The following is a 27,171-nucleotide window of genomic DNA, read 5'->3' on the forward strand; positions in this document are numbered from 1 at the left end:
AGCGGCCAAGTGCTAAAGTCTGATCCGAGCCTGCCCATCTACAGCACAGAGCAGCAATTGCTCAAGCGGGAATTACTCACATAACCAGTAGGGAACTCACTAGCTAACAGGCTTTATTTCAGGGAATAAAGATGAGAGATCATCAGGGACTGCAGCAGCAGAGAGATGACACAAAATACATATCGAATGCTCAACGACGAGAGTCAGATGAGTGGCTTTTGCAGGAATTCAGGCAAAACCACATCTTCATTACCATCATTGGCCAAACCCAAAGGGCCAAAGGCATAAATCCTTGCAGTAACTGGAATTATACACTCCAGGCATCCAGGACAAGGTAAACTAATGGCGAGAGCTCATCGTGTGTTACAGGCAGACAACCATGTGCAGCTCTGGGAAGGCAAATGCTGGTGGGCATTATGAATACTGAGCAGGCAGGTAGGCAGTGGAGTGGGCAGCGTGTTCTTGTGACACAGAGTCCCAGTTTACATTACATCAAAGCCAGCCTGAGTTTTACTTCTGTGTAATTTCCCTGTCCTTTCCCTGAAGCATTTAATCCTCTGGGATTAATTGCACCATTATTTGCTGAGATCAGAAGAGATGGGACAAAAGAGAGCTATGTACAATACAATAATTGCTATTAACATAAACCTCTTTATGAATGCAGATTGTAGCTCTTCAAATACTGGCAATGGGGCTTATTTTCATTACTGTATTTTCACTGACTGTAGTAGGTCCAGTAGGAGGATTATTAACTCTCTTATCATTGATAACAGACAGAAACTCATTTGCCATATTCCCACTGATGGCTTCTGCTACCAGCTCACCACGCTCACAACTGCCCTTTCAACACCCCCGCTGCCTATTTCATGGCCCACAGCTACCACCAGCCAAGGGCCCACACAGCACAGGCTGTATTTCCACAGCAGGACAAGGTAGTTAGAGGACACACACTGGGGGGAACCACAAACTGTATAGTGGGGAAATCCAGCAGGAATTGGCTGTGTCCCTTTCCTGCTGCTTTCCAGGCTTTATCAACATCTTGGTGTAGGATATGCAGATTTTGGTCCAGGCTGGACACTGATAATATTCAACACTGGCACAACAGCAAAGCTGCCTGCACAGAGCCCAGCTGCTAAGGCTGATGCTGCTGATGCAGCCTTGCTGCAGTGCAGTCACCTTTGTGTCCACAACAGAAGGGGATGGCAGCCGGGATGCTGCTCTCAAACCCACTGCAAAACCCCTTGCTACTGCCCCACAAACCTCTCCTCTTGGTTCCCCAAGCAGCTGCGTGACCCATGATGGCCAACCATGAGAGATGTGTAGGGTGAGCACACAGCTCCATCCAGCCCCTGCACGAGCAAACACAGGCATCTCCCAGCCTGAGGAAGAAGTTACTCATCCCTAGGGGATGGGAGGGAGGGGCGCTGCAGAAGGAGCCCTTGAACAAGACTTTGACCTGAAAGCCACCTTCTCCCAGCTCCTGCTGGCCCCACAGCATCAGAGAACCACAGAATCAAAGAGGTTGCAAAGACCTTTAAGTCCAACCGTTCCCCAGGTCTGCCAAGGCCACCACTAACCCATGGCACTGAGGCCTCGTCTCCATGGAGTGTGAACACTTGCAAGGACGGTGACTCCAGCCCTGCCCTGGGCAGCCTGTTCCAATGCCTGAGCATCCTCTGGGGAAGGAATTGTTCCCAATATCCAGTCTAAACCTTTTTGTAATGATTTTAACTAGAATTTACCCTTCCTGAAACATCCCCAAGGAGCTGTCATCAAGATAAATGCATTTAACAGCACTAATACCTTTCCTCTGCCTCCAAAATCCAAGACCTGCTCCTCAAAGGAACTGTAGCTCCTTGACATGCCCAGCCAGCTGAAAAACCCACAAGCTGCAGGCTCTTAGAGAGCACACCTAAATAGGCTTCTGTGCCAGTAAGTTCCCAAGCCAAGATGGGAATTAGGAAAGTCAATCCCAGTGGGGTGCAATCAGGGGACTGCAATAGCCAGGGATGCAGATTGGACCCCCAAAATAACAGCAACAAAGGATGCTCAGCCACAGGTCGTATGCAGGCAGCAAAGTGCAAAGCGCTCCTTTGCTGTCTTTCTGCCTCACCTACACCTCTCCTTCCCTTGCTTTCCTCTTCTATTTAATGCAGCAAAGGGACTTGGCATCCCATTTTGCAGCAGCATGTTTGTTGATTTGCTCAGCTGGGAAGCTGACTGAAATGGCATGGCTATTGCTGGCTTCTCCTCTAAACAACGGGTTGGGATTTCCTATAAACAAATGTGAGATCTCAAGAGATGTTTTTAATGGACTTACTTTTCATTATACAATTTCACATCCAGTGTATTTCACATCCGATATATTCTCTTGTTGGGATTTAGTTTAGGAGACAGGAAAATTCTTACTCCAAATGAAATGGGCAGTTGAAAGCAATTTTGTACCATCAAAATGATTGTTTACTGCATTTTCAGTGAATGGTCTGAAAGGTCTCAAGCAAACAACCCTTTGGGTTGGTTACCACCTGAGGCTGCAGCCTCTTTTCATCTCCAAACAAAGTTCCCTCTCAGAAACACACTGGTCCTGAATTTCACTTGTATTAGCAGTTATTTTCCTTCTATCTTATTCATAACTATACAGTTTCCCTGCAGGCCATGAATGCTAACCAGTGTTCTGGAGCATCCAACAGCCAGCCACAAGTGAACTCTGCCGCGTTCTGCTTCGCCCACCTGCCCAGTCACATTCTTGGCCTTCAGAAATGCTGATGAGAAGACAACAGCACTCAGCTGGATCCTCTGTCCATCCTTAACCCAACTTACCCTTGGCATCGCAGACGGAAGGGAAGAAGCTGCCAGATTTCCCTAAGCCCAGAGTGAAGAATGACTTGAAAGGTCATTACAAGCAGAGATACTCGGAAACATCTCCTCCCCATAATAAACCGCCCATAAAAGGAGGAAAAAGTACTAATTCCTCATAGCAACCAAGCTGCAGGAAATTAGATTATTTCCTTTTTAATTGCAAATATGAGTAAAGCAGTGGTTCCCCCCCCAATTCTGACACCTCCTTGAAAAATTAATCTGAAGTCCTGCCTCTGAATTACTGACCAGCATTCACCCTAGTAGATTAGTGCATGGGCTCAATACTCTGCTTCTCCATGCGGACTCCTGCCCTGGGTTGAGTTACATCAGTGTAAAACTACTGTAAGTGCAGAAACACATCGGAGGTCCTGATGGTTAAGGGGGGCTAACAGCTCTTTCACCTCAGACTGCAAACCTGACCAGTTTCCAGACTCCCAGTTCCCCTTCTCCTCCCACCCAGCTGGAGCATCCTTCCTCATGGAGAGAAAAGGAGAGCGCAGTGAAGCAGCAAAGCCCCTCTGAGGTCATATTCTCTGGCAGGGTTGCAGCCCCATATCCTGTTCTTCATCTGGCACTTCCATGCCAGCCAGGCCACAGGCGGGAAGCATTAAAGCTCAAGCACTGAAACACTTCAGATTCCAGGTAAGAGGAATTCATCTTAAGGCAGCTGAAACTAGAGGGCAGTAACAGCGCCGCCCTGGTGGTTGAAGAGAGCAATCACAATCTTGGTGTAGTAAGTGCAGGTTTTGGGACTAGCTGGACACTGATCTTATTCAACACTGGCATAACAGGAAAGCTGCCTGCACAGAGATCAGATGCTAATGCTGCTAAAAATGTCTGAGCAAAAGCTTTACAGCTCCAAAGCAAATCCTATAGAGAAGCACAGTACCCAGGGGTTGCAGTGCTGCCCCTTGCTTCAGAGCACCATGTGATCTGTGGCCCACCTTGTACCTGCATTTTGTGTTCACCTGGACATCTGATCTTCCAGTGCCTCCACTTACTGCTGATAGCAAAAGAACTCCTACAGCGGGGAGGAGCAGCAATTACTGCAGGGGAACCTTAAACCGAAATGGATCACGGAGTTGGCAACTTGCTTTTCTCGCTCTTGTTTCCATAACAAGGCACGGAATGCAGGGGGGTTTTAAGGAAGCCTAAGCTCTGAATCAAGGATTAATGAAAACATTTCTGTTATGAATACAGAAAACATGTTCTTGGGTTTTACAGTTGCAGTGAGAAGCTTTTAAGCCTAACTCCAACAGTCATTTTAGGAGGGATACAAAAATCTGCCTTAAATCTCACTTGATCTTGCAGCACTTCTGGATGGGAGCATCAGCCGTGTATGTTCCTTGATCAACATCAGTATTTCCTCTCCTATCCCAACTTATCTATTATTAGGAGAGACCACGAGCTACTGTTGCCCAGCCACTGCATCACTGCCCACTGTTCCAGAGCTTCGAGGGAGTTCTCATTAAGCCCCAGCAACAGCTCCCAAGGCCAGCTCCTTGCTGTAAGCACCCACTTGACTTACTGTTCCAAGCTGTCCACTTCTCTTTGTCCAGCCTTTGCCAAATGAGCCCATGCTTGCAGAGGGAGGATGTTCTTGTACCACGAGGTCTTATGGGCTCTGAAGCTCCTATCCCCACCCACCAGGCTCCCCTGGGAACCTGCCTTGTGCACAGGATCCACCTGAGGTCAATTTAAGCACCTTTCCCAGGTGAATTGTGTGTGCCCAGAGATGTCCTGACCTGAGTTTTGGACATCAACCAAGGGCAGAGAGCACAGTAACTCTTGGAAGGGTCAAGAGCTTCCCCTGAAGCACACTGCAAACCCACTACCTGCATTTATCAATGGCAGACGAGTGCAGCGAGCAATAAGCACAGGTTTAAGCAGAGCTCAGTGTGGATGCAGCAAGTCCCTGGTTGCTATCGCTGACACAGAGTGTGCAGGAACAACAGAGTCATCGTGCTGCTGGGAAGGTAAGGCAGGCGCTTTCAGCAGTGGAAATGGGAATTGCTCAGCAGCATCCAGGACCCGCGAGCACAGCTGAGGGTACCTGCGGCTGCCTGGGAGGTTTGGGCACAAAGCTCTCACTGGGGTTAATTCCTGGGCCCCCAGGGGTGATCTGGGAATCTCAGCTGAGTGCCCGCTTCCTCTTGGGCTTGTTCTGTGGAGCCACCACAGTACTGCTTGTTTGGAGAGGTGACAAGAACACTCACGGGACGAGGAGAATGATCCCAGATAAAAGTGGGATAAAGGGAGGTAGAGGCAAGAAACCACTCAACCAAACTGGGTATGTGATGGCCTGAGCACACCAGCCCAGGGCTTCTGTGAGCAAAGCTGCTCTAAAACGGGCAGCACAGACAGCCCTGAGCCATGGCAGCAGCTGAACCATCTTCAGACACCACTGCTTGTTCACCAATAACAGTGCCTCTGGGCTGAGAGATCACATACCCGGTTAGACTCTGCCCTGGCAAATTCATAGCTGCAGTTACCTGAATACACACTGGAGAACCAGATTATAACCTAATGAAGTTGAATTGCACTGCCTTTACATTAAAGGTCAATCCAATTTCTTCTAAAGTGGACATGAGACTTCCTGATGGGCCCTGCACATCATAGAATCAGACTGGTTTGGGTTGGAAGGGACCTTAAAGCTCATCCAGCTCCAACCCCCTGCCATGGACAGGGACACCTTCCACAAGAGCAGGTTGCTCCAAGCCCCTGTGTCCAACCTGGCCTTGAACACTGCCAGGGATGGGGCAGCCACAGCTTCTCTGGGCACCCTGTGCCAGTGCCTCAGCACCCTCGCAGGGAAGAACTTCTGCCCAAGAGTTCATCTCAATCTCCCCTGTATCAGTTTAAAGCCATTCCCCCTTGTCCTGTCCCTACAGGCCCTTGTCCAAAGCCCCTCTCCAGGTTTCTTGTAGCCCGTTTAGGGCACTGGAGCTGCTCTAAGGTCTCCCCTTAAGAAGCCTTCTCCAGGCTGACCCAGCCCAGCTCTCTCAGCCTGGCTCCAAAGCAGAGCTGCTCCAGCCCTCGCAGCACCTCCATGCCTGTGAGAATTGTTCTTTCTCTGAGACTTCAGCTTGCTCTGACCCCCTGGGCGGCTGCCTGGCAGTGGGCAGTGCTCACTACAGCATGCAGTATTTACCTTGGTAGAAGAATTTCAGCAGGCAGAAATGAAACGGGAGTTTTGAAGCCAGTGACGCTGCTGGCAGAGCTGCCACGCTTTCTCATGGACAGGCTTGCAGGTGCTGCAGCCTTTTAACAACTTTGAGGATGAGGAATGCATGATGTCAGATGCTCTCCTAGGCTGGTGCATGTGATGCTCGTCTCTCTAGATTGCCTTGGTGATGTTTCTGAGCCTTCAGAAACTGAGACCTACAGGAATGCTTCTGTCTGAAGCTAGTGTTAGTGAACCATCCTGGCTTTCACTTCCCTAGGAGTGCCCTCTTTTTCTATCTTTGGCGAGAGCACCTTTGATGTAAGCCAGTTTTTTGGTGAGAGGTTTCACATTTTCCACCCACCGCTTTTTGCAGTCAGCTGCCCTGGTTCAGGACTTGGCAGCAGGGTTCTTTTAAAGTGTGACAGCAACAGCAAATGGAAAACCCTGAGCAAGAAAACTGGTGTGAGCAGCAGCATCAAAATTAGAAGAGGCTTGGTTGCATGTCCTGTACTCACTGTTTGTGTCCTGCCTGAGCAGCCACCTCTAGTGCTCTGCAGCAGGTCCACTTTGTGCTTTCAAGTGACCTGTTTGTGCAACAAGTCCATTCAGTGTTTGTGAGGGCTGTCAAACTGCTGTGTTCAGCTCTGCCATCAGTTCACAGAATTAGAATTAATATAATGTAGAAGATGCCAATGCAAGGTGTTTGTGCTAGCTATGCCCTGCAACTGCTGAGAGGGCAGTGTGCCCTGGTAAGGGCAGGATGTGGTCATGCATGGCAGGAGATACCTGCTTTTCTTACACCTGAACCCTCATCACTTGGAAAGCATGAGGCTGATGTCCAGACTTGGCTCCAGTGCAATGTGGGAAGTCTGAAAGACAGAGTGCATGACCAGAGTGTGTAAGAGGGTTAAGCTGCACATACTCAAAAGCTTGGTGGGTGGAACGGGCTGCCCAGGGAAGTGGTGGAATCACTGTCCATGGAAGTGTTTAAAAACCACATAGATGTGGCCCTCAGTGACACGGTTTAGGGTTTATGGTGTTTTTGTTTACCTCCAGAAAACAGGTGATGCCAGGCTATTAATTCTGATGGCAAGAAACTGTAATTAAAGCCCTCACATGACCACCAGGGCCAGTACTTCAAGGAAACACCTCTTTGGATTTAAGAGTAGCCCACAGCACCAGAACCACTAAGATAAAGTCTGGGGGGGGAAAGGGTGCAGCAACCCAACACCAAACCCAAACCCTTGAAACTCTAAGCATCCTGAAACCACACACCTGAGGTCAGTTCCTGTATCATAAGCATACCTGGAAAGAGCAGGTGCAGTTGTCTTCCAGCCCTGCTCATCTCCTCTTGAGCCTTCCATTATGCTTTCATGAACAATGAAACCCACTGAATAGAAGATAGTCAGCACAGTTTATCAAAAACAAGACACAGGGTGAGACCAACTTATCAATAAAGCTCTGAATAAAGAGGACAGAGACAGTGGTAAACAGAAAATGAACAATTACCAGCTTTTCCACACACCAGGTGGTTTACAAATACATTCCCTTGAGCAACCAATCAACAGAGAGGCCCCTCCCAGAAAAAAAACAACAACAGAAGATGTTTTATTGTCTCAAGTGTTGCAATACAACAAATACAGGATCTGTACAAAGGACAATATAGAGCAAGTTTAAATACAATCAGGAGAAAGAAGTCCCCATATTCACAGTCCTTGGACATCATCTTATACCAGAACCCAAACCAATTTAAAGATTCATTAAAAAAATCCAAAAAAAAAAAAAAAAAAGCCCAAACAAGCTGTTAAAAAATTTAAAGGTCTCCAAAGAGTCTGTGGGTGTATTGTCTTACAGCAGAGGTCATAGGGTATTCTGTGAAGGGTCACAATGGCATCTTATTGCCCTCAATGCTGATTTTCACTGCATGGGCTGATCTGCTTTTTTTCCTGATATCTGTGAATTTCCGCATCTGTTTGTCCAGTCGACTCACCCCTTTCTTAGAGGTCCCCTGGAACTTAAAAAATATATCATTAAATAATAAAAACTAACAATTACCACTGAAAAAAAGCAGACGTCCCAGAGGTTCAAGAGAACTGAAGTGATGCATGCGAGGGTAAACCTGCAGGACAGAGCGGGTGAAGCCACTGGTTCCAAACAGTTGTGTGTGCATGCACACATCTCCCCACAAAGCGGAGAACACGTTCCCCCAGTTTACACGCTGCATGTATCATAGAATCCCAGACCAGTTTGAGTTGGAAGGGACCTTAAAGACCATCTCATTCCAACCCCCTGCCACAACAACATCACACAGGAAGACTTTCACATACATTACAGGGATTAATAACCATGTTTGTTTGTTAGTTGTTCACATGCCAGGTGAATATATAGTTTGGAAGAGTTTTGTATCTCTGTCAGCTGGAGCTCAGTGTCAGAAACAGGCTGTACCAACAGTTATCTCACACACAGGATTCTGGGGGTGGGAGGGAGATTTTTAGGCATGAATGCACTTTAATTAAAGCAGACTGATTTGACCTATCGATTCCAAACTACAACTGATTTTAAAGGTCACTTATTAATATTTATAAAGCAAGAGATTCTTGGGAAAAATGGGGTTTAAGGGAAGCAAAAGAAATGCCTAAGCTGACCACACAAGCTATTAGAAGATTTAATTGCATTTTATCCCTCTATTTTAACTGCAAATGAGAAACTGAGATGACAAAGCAGTTATTTTCACAGATTAAATACAGTGATTCTATAAAGAAATGCCACGAAGACAAATAGCAAAGGACTTTCCAAACCACAGCCATTACTTCCTAGAAAGCAATTTCCCCTACCTAGGCAATGGAAACAATAAATGATGAAAACATCACACACCTTTTAAGTTTGTGAGAAACAAGAGATATCCAGAACATGCTATTTAATATTGGACAAAAACCATCTATTAGAAACTGAGCCTCTTGCTCCCATCACTGAGGAAGGTGTGCTCCTGACATACTGATTTTAAATAAACTGTATTCCTAAAACTGTTCACTATTCATTGAAATTATACCTGGAATGTCACAGTGATTTTAAATAATTTTTTTTTTAAACAAGTATGAAGGTTAAATTCAACTTTGTGCTAACCTCTTCCTGTCACTATCAATTTGTGGCAGCGCTGCTCACAGACCAGAAACTGTCAAAACAATTCCTGCATTGACGTATGTCATTGATCAGTCTCCCTCCATGCTGCATTCATAGCGGGGACTGTTACTCCCCTGGTCTGCAGAGGTGTCACACTCTGCCTCCTGCCAAACTCTTCTAAAACCTCACATCATTCAACTTCCTTGAAAGACCAGATGCGAAAAATACCTTACTTTGCACCCACAAATGTCAGCCACAGATACCGTAATGCAGTGACGTGAGGTGCTATGCTAAAGGCCAAAATTCCTGTGTGTCAGTTCAGGCAAAGTTGGAGAACCTAAATATCTCACAAGAGCACTCAAAACCACACATGGTGCAAAGCTACTTTGGAGTACAGGTATTTTCACTGATCACCTGTCATTTGGGCACCCTGAAGCTGTCAAGGCAGGCATCACGGCAGATGTTATGTGCTGCAGCCTATTTTTTCCTGTACAGGTTACCTTTTAGGTCACAGTACAGATGTAAGAGAATACATGGAGAGTTTCCAAGTTTAATGAGTTAGGGTGTACACACTCCTTTCCTATATGTGCAAACTGCCAACAGCTGAAGCACATGCACTGTTCAAACCTCCCTTGAGGGATACCTCTCAAACTTGGGGAAGGCAGTGTGTCATGGCTACAGGGGCATCCTGTTGCCTTCAATGCTGAACTTGATGGCCCGATGCACTTTGCTGAGTCGTTTCTGTTCAGCAAACCGTCTCTTGTGTTTTTCCAAGCGACTAATACCTCTCTTAATAGTCCCGGGCTAGAAACAATATCTCAATTAATGCACAAAAGGAGAGAGAACAGCAGAAAGCACAGTAATTATTACTTCTTCCATTTATGTGTGTTCTACCATGTACTCCCCTTTGAAATTAAACTGTACAAGGTAGGCGGATGAACCAAATAAAGCAAAGCAAAGGCCGCTACTGAAACTGTTAATGTTTACAAAAACCTCAAAGCTTTCCCAAACAGGAATATCATCAGAAGAACATGATACAAAAACTGGGAGAGGTATCAAAGTATCAGCGACACAAAACTGAAGCTTTAGTTCAAAATGCTCTAAAATCAGAGGCCTGTAATCAGATTCTCATGCTAGAGAGAAACTCTGGAAGTGTTAACATGAAAATTTCTTTTTGGTTAGAGAATCAAAGATACCCACGTGAAAGTATCTGATGAGCTGAAAACAGCCCACTTGATAGCAGGACTTACTGTCTACCCAGATTAGAAGAGGCACTTAAACCAACTGCTGAACTGTACAGTAACCATGGCAGTAAGGTGACAGATTCCCGGGCTTAGTCAGAGACAGCTTAGGCACAGAGCGACAAAAGAGAGTGCCAATGCTTACCCTGGAGGACTCCATCTCCACATTCCACTTTGGCCTGACCACATAGTCCTTGTTGGAGGGCATTGGCACCCTTGCACGGGCACAGAACCCAGGATCACCGGGTCTAAGAGCCCTGTGGAAAAAAGATGTGAGTGTTAAAGGAACAAAACTTACACAGACAGAATTACAAGCGATTCAGCATGTTCTGTCTCTGAAACACAACATATAATCAGTGCCTCTAAAGCCTCAAAACAAACTGTGCACAAGTACCACCAAAATACTTCTCTTCTAACCAAAAGTCATTAATTAAATAAATAAATAAAATAAGAAAATAAATAAATAATAAACCAAAAATAAGTTATAAATAAATAACCTACTTTTCCTCTCCAGTGAGCACTTTCTCCAGGTCCCTGCGGGGAGTCTGACCACCAGAGCTGTAAGAAAAAGCATTTTATAGGCACACATACAGAAAAACAGTGATTTTAAAAGACAGTTAAGTGTGGTAGAAGAAAAGACAGGGGTCGTAACTTGTTATCCTTTTATTTCCCCAGTATTTACACACCGCTTTCATTTTCTTGATAGCGTTTTAGGCAGAAAGAATTTCATGTTTCTGCCTGCTGCTCCTACCTGCTCAACCTCCTTCGCTGCGGCATCTGCTCCAAATCTCTCTGTTCCCTCTCTTCTCTTGTCATGCCTTTGTAGTTTGAGGTAAGCCCAAAGATGGGTCGAGACCATTCATCTATTAAAAAGAATAAAACTTGTTAAACACTAGGCCACCAAAGTTTACCTCCAAACCACACTGGTGCCCAAATACAGCTTTCAAGGTTTATGGCAAGTATTTATGCTTCCTTTCAAACAAACACTGATTGCTGAGCCCTTAATATTTCAATGAAATCCAGCCATGTGGACAGTAAGAAAGAGCCTTCATCCATAAATTCTCCTGCTGTTGCCTGCTCTTTTAGAATCTATCCAAGCACTTAGGATCCTGAAGTGTCAGGAACCCCTGCACGCCACAGCAAATGCTGGTTTAGAAATATGCAAAATAGTTCCTGAAAAACATAACAAGCTTATACTCAGTTTTCAGTCCTTCAGGATGGGATGCACTACACATGCACTACAGCTGTTCAAGAAGTAAACTTTCTGTCATCCAAGATCTCTCTGAACTCTATAGAACAAAAAGTTTCCTGGCAGGACCTTCCTATTTTTCTAGCGTCTACATGATGTTTGGACAACTAGCCAAGAGAGAGCCTGAACATAATAAATGCCATCCCCTGGTTCAAAACAAGAATGAAACAAATAGGAAAAAAGTTTGTGCAGAAGTTAACATAACAGCATTTGTTAAGAGCCCTACAAACAAAGCAATGAAACAGATTAGTGAGATTCCTGTATTGCAGAATTAAGTTTTACTACAGATGGTAACAAAACCCATGCAACAGAAAGACTGATGCAGAAATAAAATCATGAGTGAAATCTACTGACACAAGGCAAAGGGAGGTTTACATACTGATTAGCTTCCCTGCCATATCCTTGTTAGGTCTCGACTCTTTGGGGTGTTTGTAGAGGTACATCACAGCTCGTCCAATGCCACTGTGCTTCAGCGTCTCTTGGCTCACACTGGGCAGCTGCAAGATAAAAAACAGCAAGAAATTATGTCTGAACATTAATGGTGTCATTGAACTTTGCAGACACAGACCAAAAGCCACTTTCACAATAAGCTTGAAAAAAAACAGCATTTTCCACTAGGAATGGGTTAAAGAACCAAACACAAAATCCAAGAAATTTGCCATAACATTACTGGGCTTTATACATAAAATCAAGTAGGCTTCCAGAACTATTTGCTCCAAATGCTTTTTTGCTTACATTGCACAAAAATTCAGTTACGGCCTTCAAAGCACTTTTATAAAGATAAAAACTTACATGGAAAAAGCATTCAAGCAATCAGCTTAGCTACAAAGGCTAAAAGTCTACACTGAGTACGATTGGCTTTCTAGTGCACTGCACACTTTAAGAAGCCAGAGAAGAGAACCGACCACAAGAGAATAAAACCCAGGGACAGCAAATGACTATTCACTGAACTTGACACATAAATCTGAAACAGGTAGGGCCAAATAATCTGAATTCAGGCAGAAGTCTTGCAAATTCCTAGCAAGGAGAAATGTATTTCTAGAGCATCAGTCACATAAAGCCAGCGTTGTGCTGCAAGGAACGTTTTGTTTCTGCTTCACTATTAAGACTACGCCACGCTTATTTTATGAACACAGAAAAGACAAATTCAAATGACTAACCACAATGAATGAGCACCAAGAACATATCAAGAAACTAGAAATGCCATTGCACATTACTCCCCAAGAGAGGACAGAGAACTTAATGCGTGTAGCTCACCTGAAACTCTCAGAAACGTCTTCTGGCCTGCTGGTAGGAGAGCCATTTGCATTGTGGTGAACATGGGTAACATTTTCGTAACAACCACTAGGTGCCTGAAGTTGCCTAGTCAAATTTTCATTGGGCCTAGTCAAATCTTGCTTTGTGCTAGAAAGCACGTCTACAATCTAACCCCCATTAAAATGATGCAACTTTTTAAGAAACGCATTTATTTTGCAGTTTGCTTCCTTGTGCATTTCCCTGCACACTAGTAACAGCTACAGCACATTTATCATAGAATCACAGAACCAGCTAGGTTGGAAAAGACCTTTAAGATCAGCAAGTATTTTCCTAAAGCACGCAACTGTAACACCATGTAGAAGCCACAAATGAAGTATGGTTAAAAGTCAGTTTCAAACCTCTTGCAGGATCTTCAGAAGCTCCTCTCGTATCTTTAATGCTGGCAGACTTCGGTCTGGAAGGGGAGAAAGCCACTCTTTGATGGCAGACATAACACCACTATCGATGAAAGTTTCTTTGAGGTCCTGCCTAGGAAATTTCAAATAAAGAGAAGCCAGAAAGTCATGTAACACATCACTCTTAAGATGTGATGTTCCTTTAGCATGACTGTGCACTTGAGTTTGTTTCATGGTAAATTAACAGGTAAAACGACACAGAATTTTAGGTTTTTGAGGCCACCTTGCTCCAGCATTTACTGGGAAAAAGAAGGGTTTCACTGCATGCTTAATACAACCATAGTGTCACTCCCTGAATTCTACCAAATTCCCAATATTCCCGAAGGCGATAGTTAACTGGGAGAATGACAACTCACTTTTTAAGATGCATAACTACAGTTGGTAGCAAAGTTAATTTCTTTAGTGCTGGTTTCTTTTGTGTATTCAGCTGTCGATCCTCCTGTGAGGAGTTAAAGAATCCACAAGTTAATCGAAAGAGGAAATCAGCAACTCTCACAGTTAATTATTTACAGGAAAGAGATTAGCCCATAAATGAGAAGTGCAACTTTGGCAGGGTTGCACTAACTTTGTGCTCTGCTCCAACTTCCTACAGCCCGTAAACACATTTATGACTCCTCTTTAAAAAAGGGTCCCCACCTTAGTCAACATTCTTCTTAAAAACATCGTATTTGGAAATTCCCCCTAAAATTAATTATTTCTCTTTTTTCCCTTAGTTCACGATTTAGGTTGATTGCAGTAAACTGGACTAGTCCTCCACACTAGCTATGCACAAATAACCTAGAAACTTTGTTAGTAAAATCTAACCTGAACAACAGAAAAACAGCTAACCAAAACACTGGGATGCAAGAAAATATCTATTCACTTCAGCTAAGAATGTAATTGGATAATCTAGAGGTTTACCATGAAGCATGGTGCACGTAACACAAAAGCACACAAGTGTGCATCGTGTGCTAAAACAAAGTCTGGGTTTCAAAGTGACTATCATCCAAGGACATAATGTCACTATCTGTTCAGTCCTTGGGTTCCCCTATCAGAGACCCACTACAATCAACAGATTTCCTGTAGCATGGAACTGGATTTTATGGTGTCTTTGGAGCCTAGATAACTCACCTCAGCAGCTTCATTCATCTTCACAATCATAGCACTGACTACATCATCGGCATCACTAATGAAAGTTCCACCATCACGGTTTCGTCTACGCTTGCCACTCATACTCTTCTTTCGCTGCAGCATCATGTCAAAATCTGACATGAAGTCCATACTGAAATGCAAGAAGAGAGTTTGCTGATGGTCAGAAAAGGGTTGATCTTTCTGTCTTTGTAAGAAATAATGTTGTATTTCTGTAGCCAACTTTTCAAAACTTCTCCAATAAATCTGAAAGCATTATGTCTCAATGTCCCTGAATGGTAATTAGTTATCCTCAGTATACGAACTGGGAAACTAGCAAAGGGCTTCAGTGGCTCCAAGATGCCCTTAGAAGTCTCCAAGACCTGGATGAAATAGCTAACAACATACACACATGTAATATCCAAGGTTCAAAATGTGCCAAAGATGTCACTGAAGCTGACAAGGATTTAGCTTTCCTACACCTGCAATACACTGTTCTGATGCTACTGAAACAGATGGAAATGAAAACAGGACATATGCTGATGGCAGGTCTTGCCATACCTTATCCCTTACACCAGCAGAGAAACACACTTGATTCCAATGTTGTACTGTCAGAAGTAGAATTAGATGCTTGTTTGATTAGACATTAATTTCACTCAGGTTTTGATGTGAACCATCAAATACTGTTCTCTGACGCAGCAGCATAGGTAATCTGCTTTGGACTGTCAAGTGACCAAACTACTACTTGAGAGAGAACCTTCTAACATAGACCCATGCCTTTCTAAACTACTAGTCTAGCCAGCCTTTGAAGGAAACCTTTCACTAAAATCTTGCATTTGTTATTAGCAAAGGAGTATGTAACATATAGACTCACTGCTTCCCTCTTTTGATGTTATCATCAGAGTCTGATTCATCTGCTGTTTCCTTCATGTCTGCATCACCCTTTTCTTCCTCCAAATCTTCCTGGTTAAAACCCTGATGGGTAAAGACAGTGAAAATCAGCATATGGGTTAAGACCGAGCATCTACTTAAGCATCCTGACACCAACATTCAAAAAGCTTCAGATAAGCATGCACAAGATCTAGAAGGAACACAGGCTTCCTAATTCCACATGTGACTTTCACAACAGTAACTCTCCAAACATAACATCTGTAAATATTATTTAACCCAAACACTACCTCATTGAGCCAGCAGATACAAAGCTTCTCCTGCGATACAGCATACACATTCCCATGAAGGTAAGATCTAGCAAGTGAACAAAAGACATCTACAGTAACACTTACTGTGAATTCCTCTTCTTCCTCATCACCAGATTCTCCAAAAATATCTGCAATCAAGTTCCTGTGAAGGTAACAGCAACATTTATCTATTTAGACTGCAACATTAGATGTGCATTTTCTGCAACATTTCCGATGACTGTGGAGATCCACCATTCATTCTACCACCTACTACTGACATTCGTCTTGACACCACCAATGAAGGTGGACAATCACTCTCAAGGTGGGATTCATCCATTCTCAATTCATGATCAGTCTTACTATCTGCAACTCTGAAGGAATTCATACCCCAGAAGCACTTACTCTTGTTCGTTTCCAGATTCACTGTCACTGCCAAATAGATCTTTCTCCTCTTTTTTCTTCCCAGCATTTTCTTTTCTTTCTTCTTCTTCTTCCTCACTATCTGATATAATATTTTTCTTCCTTTTGTCAGATTTCTCTGAAGCAGCATCGCTATCTGATTCTTCAACATCAGAAAGGATTCGCACTTTTTTAGCGGCTGCCAACAGAAAGGATCATTACTACATGTCCTAGTAACAGAGGTGACAACTGGTACTCTCCAGAAACTATTCTCACAAATCTGATTTGGACAAGAAGGAAGCTGATCAGCATTCCAACACAAAAGCATTGCCACCTCTTAACAAACATATCCATTCAAAAAAGTTTCATTTCATTAGTAACTGCAGTTTCCATCCACACCTATCCACAAGAACTTCTCATTTCAAAACTGACTCTCATCCCCAGCACATGAATGGAAAACAAACCCAAAGCAAACATACCCAAAAAACACAGGAAAAAATCACTAGAGAGAGTAGAGTCTCTAACAAAGTACAGAAACAACTAACAGAAATGATCAACAGATGCCAGCACAAAGCAAGATCACTGCAGCTTTACTTCTATTAGACCTACTTACTACTCGGAAACATTAGATACACATTCAAACAGAAATGCAGTTATAACAACAGCCTCTACAAATAAAGCTGTGCTCTAACCCCAAGTTTCCTTTATGGTTTATCTATTTATATAGATTTATATTAATCTTAAATGCTTTCTTCCCATAAAACCAATGATTTACCTCTAACATGCTACTTGTCACATCACATTTCTATTTTCATACTATAGCTCCTTACGTGTTTTCTCGTCATCCTCACTGTCAGAAAGGATAGCCGTTTTCCTCTTCACCGTCTTCTCCTCCTCTTTCTCTTCTTCATCACTATCGGATATTTTTCGTCTCTTAGGAGCTTCCTCTTCACTGTCAGAGCCCTGAAATCCTTCCCTTACGTGTTCATTATCTGAATGATGAGAATCATTCTGCACCTCCTCCTTCCTGTCCTCTGCATCACTATCCTCAGACTCTATTTCTTGTTTGTGTCTGGAAACATCCTCGCTCTCTGAGTCACTAGCCGGCTGTTTGCGCAGCTCCTCACTCTCCGAATCGCTGGCTGGCTGCTTGTGGAGCTCCTCACTCTCCGAGTCACTGGGTGGCTGTTTGTGTAGTTCCTCGCTGTCCGAGTCGCTGGCCGGCTGCTTGTGTGATTCCTCATTTTCAAAGTCACTACTGTGATCCCTGTGAGGCTCTCCATTTTCAGAGTCACTTGCTCGATGATTTAAGGCATCTTCATTTTCAGAGTCACTTATATGCCGATTTGGATGGTCCTCAGTGTCAGAATCACTGTCTTTCCCTCCAAGAGCTGCTTCATTGTCCGAATCACTTACATTGTGATTTGGAGGCTCTTCGTTATCTGACTCACTGTCTTTTTGCCTCGGGATATCTTCATTTTCAGAGTCTGTCATGTGGGGCTCTCCCATTTGCCCATCATCTTCTCCATCACTGTGCTCATTCTGAAAGAGAAAAATAACCTCAGGCAACTAAGCAAAAAAAAAAACCTTAAGTATACCAAAAAACCTTCTGAATTTTTGCTTATCCTTCCTCCAATTTCATTATCCAAGGTACTGCAAAGTACAATATTTTCTACACAGAAATAATCACGAGACAATTTGCATCAAAGCACTGTCACATACTTCAGGTCAAGAAAAATCAGTTAGGCTGTCCACCCTGCAGCTCAAGCATATGTTGAGAATGGTTGACAGAATTCAAAGAACACTCAAGTGAACATGTCTACGAAGAATTCAGTTCCTCGAGGGTAAATGCCTAGTGCTTTTATTTTAAAAAGTCAGGCCTTCAAAGTTGTTTCGTCCAAATCCCCTGTAATAAGCAAGAAACAGGATGTCCCACTTGTCATTTTAAGATCTCAAAACGGATGGTTTTGTACAAAATACATTTTACCGAAACTGCACATGTATTGCTTTACAAGTGAAGCTCAAAAGAACTTGCCCCCTTTCCTTCTTTGCCAAGGAAACCTATTTAGGAAAATGTCAAGACCAGAAGCCTACCAAAGAAAGAGGGATAGTTTTAGTCAGACCTTCCAGGGTATTACTGTTAACTAGTTTTGTGTTTCAATGTTTCAAAGAAAGAAAGAACAGATTCAATGTTTCTCCCCATTAAGCTGATAGCTCCTGTGCCTGTTCAGACACCTGAGATAACCTATGCACAAATACAGCAGTCTTCTTAAAACTCCAGAACTTAAACACAATCCTTTCAGTCTTTTTCTACACAAAAAAGCCAATGCTCCATTCCTGAAAAAACCTTCCACAAGCCACCTGTCAATATCATTACTGACAATGTCTTGTTTTATTTTTCCTACAACTTCTAATTTCTGCTTGGGGAAAAAAAAAGAAAAAAGAAAAAAGATCTCAATTGCATCTACCTGAGAAAACAGAATTTGACTCTTGCTTGAACAGTTGTGTCACTATCTCAGTACAGTTCTCACAGTGACAGTCACAATAATCCCATTTGCAATTGAAAAGAACAATGCTGTAAAAGAAACTTCCTTTCTACATGCTGAACTCCACTCTTCAACCAGGTTTTCCTTAGGGGTGATTTTGTCTCAGCTACAGACTCCTTCCACTAGCATATTTGCAAACTGAGTATTTATTGCCCTAGGAGCTACTTTAAGGCTCGCATGTCCTGGAGCTTCTCAGTCTTTTTTGTCAGCAATTTAATTTCCTTGGAAAGATGGCAAGGCCACTTATATTTTCTATTGTCAGAGCCATGCAAAATAATCCAGGTCTATCTATCCTATAACAAACAATACTACTGATCTTTAAAATGTATGATTAAGAAGAGATTTTAAACAAAATAAATTTCAACTGCTTTTAGGCATTACTCCCTCCAGAATTACATTAAGTGTTAAATAACATGGCTTTTTAACATTCTGGACCTTGGGCATTTATCCCCTTGACTGGCACTCAGTAAAGTAGTAACTTCTAAATCACTGAAAAATCACTAACAAAGTGATTGTACAATGGAAAAAAATCCGGACTACAGATTTTGAAAACATGCACTTCAAATACAACTTCACTATTTCCATGTTACTTAATGCTGGCTACACAACAGCTGCTGTGACAATGTGAGCAAGCTCTCTCTACTGCTTGCCCCTGTCTCTAAAGCAATGCTAGTACTTTAAATCATGCTGGTGCTACTATTCAGTATTTCTCATTTCTTCTTACAGAAAGGAAACATGGTTCTATTAAAACCTGAATGTGAAATTTTAAAGAATTGAAGACTAAAGAATTACAGAACTGAGGATGACCACACACACACTCAACTGCTCTCAGCTTGTTAAGTGATTTACTTTTTCCATACCAAAATATTAATTCAATGGCCCTCTGCTGGCCAGTACCTCTCATGTAAACTAACAATGTGTGTATGTGGTGTGTTTTCTCTCTTTTATTTAAAGAAAACTGCAGTTGCAAAGAGAACAGGCAACAGATTTGACAGCAGTTTTACAGGTCAGGTCATTGAGAAGTACTGAAATGCAGAAGTCTATACTGAAAGTTGTATTTCTAATAACATGAATTCTTTAATCCTTATTCTCCTACCATATAATTTTTGGTGGGTTAGTCTGTCATGTCTTGATTTCAGATGGCTATGCTGATAATTATGTTAGCAGTACTAAGGGATTTAACTACACAAACCCAAGGAAGACAATACAAATCCTCTTGTTTAAACTATAAAGCTCATCACCTTCCAGACTGCCAGTCCAGAATGAACAGGTAAACAGAACTAAAAAATTAACTGGAACTCATAATGATTCTTAAATGCTTCTAAGGTCAGAAGAGTGGCTGCAGGTTATATATCCTCCTATGCAGAATGTATTACTAAATTAGGAAATTCCAATGCAAAATGCTTCCTAAAGAAGTCATTACAATTATACAACGTTATTACTGAAGCAGCTTACAATACACTGAATCTCTAATCTGTTAATGCAAACTGACAAACTCTTGAGAACGAAGATGTTTGGGGATGGAGAGCAGACATGCATCCTAATAGCCCACACTGCCACTACACATTGCTCTGCACCACAGAATTCCAGTGGTTACAGCAGTTGAACTCTCCTGTGATACAATCACCTACAGAAGAATCACTATAATCTAGATGTCCCTACAGAGACCTGGCAGACAGCACCATTCACTCTAGTCCTGAGTATGGAAAGCTCAACAAGAGCTAACCCAAAAAGCACACTTATATTGGTGAAGTCAGTGCACCATGCAGAAAGGTGACACTCTACCTCAGACTCAGCACATTAACAGAACTGAGCACCTTCTGAAGCAGAGCTGACTCACTCAGAGCCTAGACAGGACAGGTTCTGTCCACAGCCATCAGTGCAAAGGTCTTCTGAATGTAATTAATGAAGCTCTGAATGTTTTGGAATTTCCTTGATATAAAAAGTACATGCAACTTTACAGTAAGAGGACTTTAATTCTGTAGGATAGTCTCACACCCTTTTTTTACTAGTTCGTCTCTAAAAAGATGCTCTCAAAGAAGTCAAGGATATCATATTGGAATTTTCTAGTTTTCCAAATACTTAATTAAAAGATCAGACATCCCCAAAAATAAGTAGGTCTCAGGTAATTGCTACTGCATTTTTCTCTAATTCCTTTGCTTTCTTTTCTTCCTCCTCTTTATCTATAAACATTTTAATTGAGATGTCCTTTTATTTTAATTGAAAGAATTCTATAACATGAGGCTTTAGTACAGTATAAAGAACATAAAAATCAAATTTACAGTGTTATTCTTCTACACAAAAATTTCAGTTAGCAAGTAATTTATATGATCAACATGCAGCCACTTTTAAGAGGTACTACTTTGACACCTCACGAAATTGAACAAAACTGACCCATCCACTACAACCTCATGAATGATAACTGTTAAACTAAGGCATACAGAACCATCACAGGCAGATCAGCAAGTTTATCTTGTTTTCATAAATGTAGGTTTCTTAACAGTCACAGTCAAACCATAACTTAATTCATGAAGACAGCAACGACTTGGTGAAAACATAAGGATCTAAGTCATTAAAGATTTCCATATGAGCCTGACTTGTAGAAACACTGTAAACATGATTTCATATTCATTACTGTACTAAACCTACGTGTTATCTAATTCTATTTGTCTAAAGCAGAACTGGTAAGGACATCAAGAAAAATATTTATAGATAAAGTGGGACTGGGGGAAGGAAAGCCAGAAAAGAATTGTGGAAAAGAAAAACCCACATACCTGAGACCTACATAAGTAATTCCTCAGGATTCCCTTTTTCCTTAAAGTTAAGAACCTGAAAAAAAAGTTTGCAAGTTTAAAACTTCAGTTCTTTACATCCGAGTTCTAAATTAGAGACGAAATAGTAATTAAATAGACTTAACTGATTAGGCTGTCTCAAAGGTTTTACTACATTTGAGTGTCATTCCTCCCACATATTCCTAAAGATGAAGGAAATAAGAGGATAAGAGAATATTTAGGGTAAATAGTATGATAAATCACTAAAAGCTACTCATCTCAGTGACAGCTGCTCCACATTACTGCATTTTGAATTTGATGTAGGGAAAATTAAGTATGTAAGACTTCATAACAAACCAAAATACGCAAATGCTTATGATTTAAACTGAGTGAAATAAAGCACTAAGGTTTGAAGGTTCACATTTACTATTGGACATAAAAGTATTTTAGTTTGGGGTTTTACTCTGATTAAATGTATTTTTTTTTATTGCATCTCTGGAGTATTTTATCTCCATATAGATGTTCAACAGCCATCATAGAATGAAGCCTTTAAAATAATGCAGGCACATGAAGAAGATCATTTAAAACTGGTAACAGGTGACAGTACTTTCTGGTTATTTAAATCTGAAAAAGACATGCTGCAGACTTAAGTAACAGTCAGCTCCCTGGTCTTCAGATCTTATTTCCAGCCATGGTAAGTAAAATTAAAATCCCAAAGGAGTAAAGAACAATGACCAAGTTTTCACACATAGCAGAAAAAGCTTAGTATTACTGAAGCAGCAACATAACTCTCTATGCACTCATCGCCTTTTTCCATCAAAACAGAATTACTAAATTCATTTGAAAGACAGTTGGTCCTCCCATGCTTAAAAAACATTTTGTCCCACACTGAAATCCTGATTGCCACAGTAAGAAATGCTGCCTCATACCAAATCAATTTCTTCCACCTTTAAGAAAAAGTACCTCCAAACTGCTTTACACTCGAATCATAGAATCACAGAATAGTTAGGGTTGGAAAGGACCGTAAGACCATCTAGCTCCAACCCCCTGCCATGGGCAGGGACACCTCGCACTAAACCATATCACCCAAGGGTTTGTCCAGCCTGGCCTTGAACACTGCCAGGGATGGAGCATTCACAACTTCCCTGGGCAACCCATTTCAATGCCTCACCACCCCTGAAGAACTTCTTCCTCATATATAATCTACACTTCCCCTGTTTAAGTTTTAACCCATTACCCCTTGTCCTATCAGTACAGTCCCTAATGAAGAGTCCCTCCCCAGCATCCTTATAGACCCCTTCAGATACTGGAAGGCTGCTATGAGGTCTCCACACAGACTTCTCTTCTCCAGGCTGAACAGCCCCAGCTTTCTCAGCCTGTCGTCATACAGGAGGTGCTTCTGCCCCTGATCATCCTCGTGGCCCTTCTCTGGACTCGTTTCAACAGTTCCATGTCCTTTTTATGTTGAGGACATCAGAACTGCACATAATACTCCAAGTGAGGTCTCACAAGAGCAGAATAGAGGGGCAGGACCACCTCCTTTGACCTGCTGGTCACGCTCCTTTCAAGAACTTCTATTTCGTACAAATATAAAATCGTCATCTATTTCTAACTCTGAGGGATGTAGGAATTCAATAAATGGGTGGAGAAAACAGACTGCAGAGTTGAACACCAGCCTGCTACAGTGCATAACATCATGCATTTTAAACAATTTATAAAATGTCAAACACTGAAAACCCAGAGTCAATCCTGATTTTTATGTAAGATGCCACAAAATATGCAGAACAGAATAGCTCCGATTACATATTTTGTGAGTATTAAAAAGGTCTCGATAACGTAACTTCCCTGGCAGAAGACATGAGTTCACAGTATACAATTATTCCTTCTTAATAGGACCTGATAAATTCTATTTCAAGTCACCAAAATATACTGAAAATGAACTCCAAAACTGCTCGAGCAATCTAAGGGAAAACTTTGCTGTTATCAGAATCTCTTTTCAACCAAAACTGTCAATCCACAAATTAAGTGACTCTTGCCCAAATGCAATACCGGATCAAAGCATTACAGCACTTTTCATGGTCTAGGCTTCCAGAAGCAAGAAGCTCTTCAGAGGAAGAGCAGATCCCATTGAGGAACCTCAACCTACTCCTGCTCCACATGGGGACCTGCTCCTTTGCAAATGAAAAGGTAAAAACCATAGCATATAACAGACTTGAGAATCTGCACTCACAACTGAGAGGAAAGATGGAAGATAGGAGAGCATTTGCTCTTTCGTAAGGAAATCTATGCTTTCATAATGTGTGAGCTTACAGCACTGCGCAGAATTTGAGATAAAATTCCAAATTCCTCATAGAATAGTTAGGGTTGGAAAGGACCTTAACATCATCTAGTTCTAACCCCCCTGCCATGGGCAGGGACACCTCGCTCTAAACCATATTACCCAAGGCCTCATCCAACCTGGCCTTGAACACTGACAGGGATGGAGCATTTCCAACATCCTTGAGCAACCTATTCCAGTGCCTCACCACCCTAATAGGAAAGAATTTCCTCCTTATATCCAATCTAAACTTCCCCTGTTTAAGTTTTAACCCATTACCCCTTGTCCTATCACTACAGTCCCTAATGAAGAGTCCATCCCCAGCATCCCTATATGCCCCCTTCAGATATTGGAAGGCTGCTATGAGGTCTCCACGCAGCCTTCTCTTCTCCAGACTGAACAGTCCCAACTTTCTCAGCCTGTCTTCATATGGGAGGTGCTCCAGTCCCCTGATCATTCTCATGGCGCCCTCTGGACTTGTTCCAACAGTTCCATGTCCTTTTCATGTTGAGGACACCAGAACTGCACACAATAGTCCAAGTGAGGTCTCACGAGAGCAGAATAAAGGGGCAGGATCACCTCCTTCAACCTGCTGGTCACACTCCTTTTGATGCAGCCCAGGATACGGTTGGCTTTCTGGGCTGCAAGCGCACACTGAAGCCGGCTCATGTTCATTTTCTCATCGACCAGCACCCCCAAGTCCTTCTCTGCAGGGCTGCTCTGAATCTCTTCTCTGCCCAGCCTGTAGCTGTGTCTGGGATTGCTCCGACCCAGGTGTAGGACCTTGCACTTGGCATGGTTAAACTTCATGAGGTTGGCATCAGCCCACCTCACAAGCGTGTCAAGGTCCCTCTGGATGGCATTCCTTCCCTCCAGCGTATCAACCGAACCACACAGCTTGGTGTCATCAGCAAACTTCCTGAGGGTGCACTCAATCCCACTGTCCATGTCACTGACGAAGATGTTAAACAAGACCGGTCCCAACACCGATCCCTGAGGGACACCACTCATTACAGGTCTCCAGCTGGACATTGAGCCACTGACCACAACTTCCCCTGTTTAAGTTTTAACCCATTATCCCTTGTCCTGTCACTACAGTCCCTAATGAAGAGTCCCTTCCCAGCATCCCTAAAGGCCCCCTTCAGATACTGGAAGGCTGCTATGAGGTCTCCATATAGCTTTCTCCCTTCCAGGCTGAACATATCTTTGCACAGCTCATAAACTAGAATGTCAAACCCCCAAAGTTCATCTTCTTGCAACTGAGTATAACAATATGAAACAAAACAGTGAATGCTATTACAGCAATTGAAAAGAAAAATGAAAAGACCCTATTCTACATATTGGCCAAGAGACTATGTGACACCTTTCTGGAGGTTAACTTTTGCCAGACAAGACCCTTATGAACAACTGAATAAATACATAAGTCTTAATTAGGAGAAAAAGCCTCTTTAAACAACAAAAAAATAATGTATAAAAGAATAATCTTTATCTAGATAAAGTTCCAGCAGTACCTCTGAATGGTGCCCTACACTTCCATTCTCAGATCCAGAATGCTGCTCATTTGCTTCCTCTTCCACATCAGATCCTGAATCTCGTTCGTCTTGCACTGGAGTAGCTCCACCATCATCTACTCCGAAGTTAAGAAAAGAAAAATAAACCTCAGTGACATCTTCCAGTGTTTAAAAGAGCACTCACAGTGATGATGAACAGACAGCACTACAGTGAGACTCTCGTTCTAACAGTCTCTCGTTCTGTAATACAGGGAAACGAATGCTATCTACTGGGAAGGTCTGGCACACACCTACCACAGAAACCCCCCTAAAAACACCACAAAACTACTCAGAATACGCACAACAGCAGGTACTGACCAAAACACCGAACTAATACCAAGGCTGTGCTGAGATCACAACAGCCGTGCCGGCCCCCCGATGTCACCCGACCCTTCCAAAGCCGACTGCACACTACCGTCGGGGCGGGGGCGACCGCCGAGCCGGGGTACCGGGCACGGCTCCACCGCCTCTAACGCCACATCACGGTGAGCGCAAACGGCCGCTGGAGCCGGCAGCGGACGCCGGGCAGACGGGGCAGGGCGATATCCCCGCGGTGCTCGCCGCGCACAGCACCCTCCCTTCCAGGGCCCAGCGCCCCGGGCGTCCCTCCCCCCGGGGACGCTCCCGCACCGCTACCTGACTGGTCCCCGCCGTAGTACTCGCTCTCCATGGCGAGCCGCCGGCACAGCCTCCCCGCCTCGGCCCCGCGGGCTGGCGGCGGGGCGAAGCCCCCAGCACACCACTCGCCGCTAGGGCCCGCCGCCGTCTTCAGCCGCCTTCCACCGCCCGCCGAGCCACAGGCCCAAGATGGCGTCTCTCCGCCGAACGGCCAGCTATCGCCGCTGCGCATGCGCGAGGAACGGCCATCCCCCTTCCCCGCGCGACCCTGGGACTGGGGGAGGATCTCGCGAGGCTTCAGCGGAGATGGGCCGCCAGGGAGCGCTGCGCGGCTGGAGGGGGGGCACGCACTCTTACCTGTTTTGGTATCGAGTGAGGTTACCTGCAGCAAACAGGGATGATGGTTTTTTCCAGCCCCTAACTACGTGTTTGCATTGTTTTTTAGGAAACAGGTTGTTTTTAGCTTGGTAATTGAAGTGCTGGGTGAATGGAAGGAGCCTTCGAGCAAAAACAAAAGGCTGCTTTGAGCCCCTGTGTCGACATGGGAGATGCGCAGTTGTACGGGAGTGAAAAAGGGTGTTATTTTAATAAGGGTGTTTCCCTGTGTGGGACATGTGGGAGCTTCCAAGAGACTAAAACCCCAGGAAATGTTATATCACTGCTTAAACCCACAGCCATGAACCACACAAGAGAAAACCTCCATCTCCCTTTGCCCAGTAAGGGGCACAATGCTTCCCATGCTGATAAAGGATGTGAGATCAAGAGTTCCATCTCCTGTCATGGACAGGAAAGATTTTACCCTTTAAGTAACAGGGGATTTTCTCTGCTCCCTGCAAATCACGTTAGAATTAATGTGAGTCTCTACAAGAAGGCAGCAGGGTAAAAAACAGCCTAGGCGCAGCTACATGTGTGGGCTCTGGACACCACAATGGGGTCAACAGATTTATGTTGCTGCTGGCCAAAGGGGGACCCCATGGCTAGCCATGGAAACTGAGGGCTGGTTGTCTCACTGCATTTAGACTGCCCTAGCTGAAGCTGTGGTTCAACCTTGTTCATGTGTGGGTGGTTCCTCCACATTTAACCTTCAGAATCAGCTGAAAGTTAGGGCTGAATTCCTGGGTAATTGCTGACTTCCAGAGAAAACACGGGTAGAAGAGCCTGTATCTTCCTCAGGAATTATTGTGTTCTGTTTTAGTAACCTCTATCCGCTGAGCAGTTTCATTATTGAATCATTTGGCACGCCTACGTTATGTCAGTAAAGGATTACTACAGATTACTTCTGTCATTGATGCGTTGTTTTGAAATGGAAAGCCTAATAAATGCATACGCTGCTGGTTT

General features: G+C 43.5%; 1 protein-coding gene across 6 annotated transcripts; it reads right to left on the reverse strand.

Annotated features, from left to right (window-relative positions):
- Positions 1-7,627: 7,627 nt before the first annotated feature.
- IWS1 (interacts with SUPT6H, CTD assembly factor 1) lies at positions 7,628-26,003 on the reverse strand. Of its 6 annotated transcripts, none has more exons than XM_061379351.1 (15): positions 25,177-25,292; positions 21,495-21,551; positions 21,352-21,406; positions 16,862-17,573; positions 16,035-16,230; positions 15,738-15,795; positions 15,329-15,429; positions 14,458-14,608; positions 13,704-13,786; positions 13,291-13,420; positions 12,015-12,132; positions 11,138-11,249; positions 10,888-10,944; positions 10,532-10,643; positions 7,628-8,039 (listed from the first exon to the last, which is right to left on the reverse strand). In XM_061379351.1, exons 4-15 carry the CDS (start codon positions 17,538-17,540, stop codon positions 7,908-7,910), a joined length of 1,929 nt encoding a protein of 642 aa, XP_061235335.1. In that variant the 5' UTR covers positions 17,541-17,573; positions 21,352-21,406; positions 21,495-21,551; positions 25,177-25,292; the 3' UTR covers positions 7,628-7,907. The 6 variants fall into 6 exon arrangements, with proteins under 6 accessions (XP_061235335.1, XP_061235334.1, XP_061235331.1 ...); XM_061379349.1 differs by lacking the exons at positions 21,352-21,406; positions 21,495-21,551 and adding exons at positions 9,789-9,949; positions 25,852-26,003 and having other exon boundaries at positions 7,896-8,033; XM_061379348.1 differs by lacking the exons at positions 21,352-21,406; positions 21,495-21,551 and adding exons at positions 9,789-9,949; positions 25,852-26,003 and having other exon boundaries at positions 7,901-8,039.
- Between the last annotated feature and the right edge of the window lie 1,168 nt (positions 26,004-27,171).

This window comes from Neopsephotus bourkii, unplaced genomic scaffold (assembly GCF_033783945.1).
Source record: "Neopsephotus bourkii isolate Nb327-2 ecotype Australia unplaced genomic scaffold, CSIRO-AGI_Nbou_v1 NB_1768, whole genome shotgun sequence".
Classification (NCBI taxonomy): Eukaryota; Metazoa; Chordata; class Aves; order Psittaciformes; family Psittacidae; genus Neopsephotus; species Neopsephotus bourkii.

Bases quoted from the DNA above. Each gene is read 5' to 3' on its own strand.
- IWS1 (XM_061379347.1), bottom strand. From the start codon at position 25,885: ATGGAGAGCGAGTACTACGGCGGGGACCAGTCAG. The intron at 15,430-15,737 runs GTAAGTGTTACT...TTTACCCATCAG, and splicing joins AGGAAGAAGAGGAATTCACA to GGTTTTAACCAGGAAGATTT. The intron at 14,609-15,328 runs GTGAGTCTATAT...CTTGCATTTCAG, and splicing joins AACATCAAAAGAGGGAAGCA to TATGGACTTCATGTCAGATT.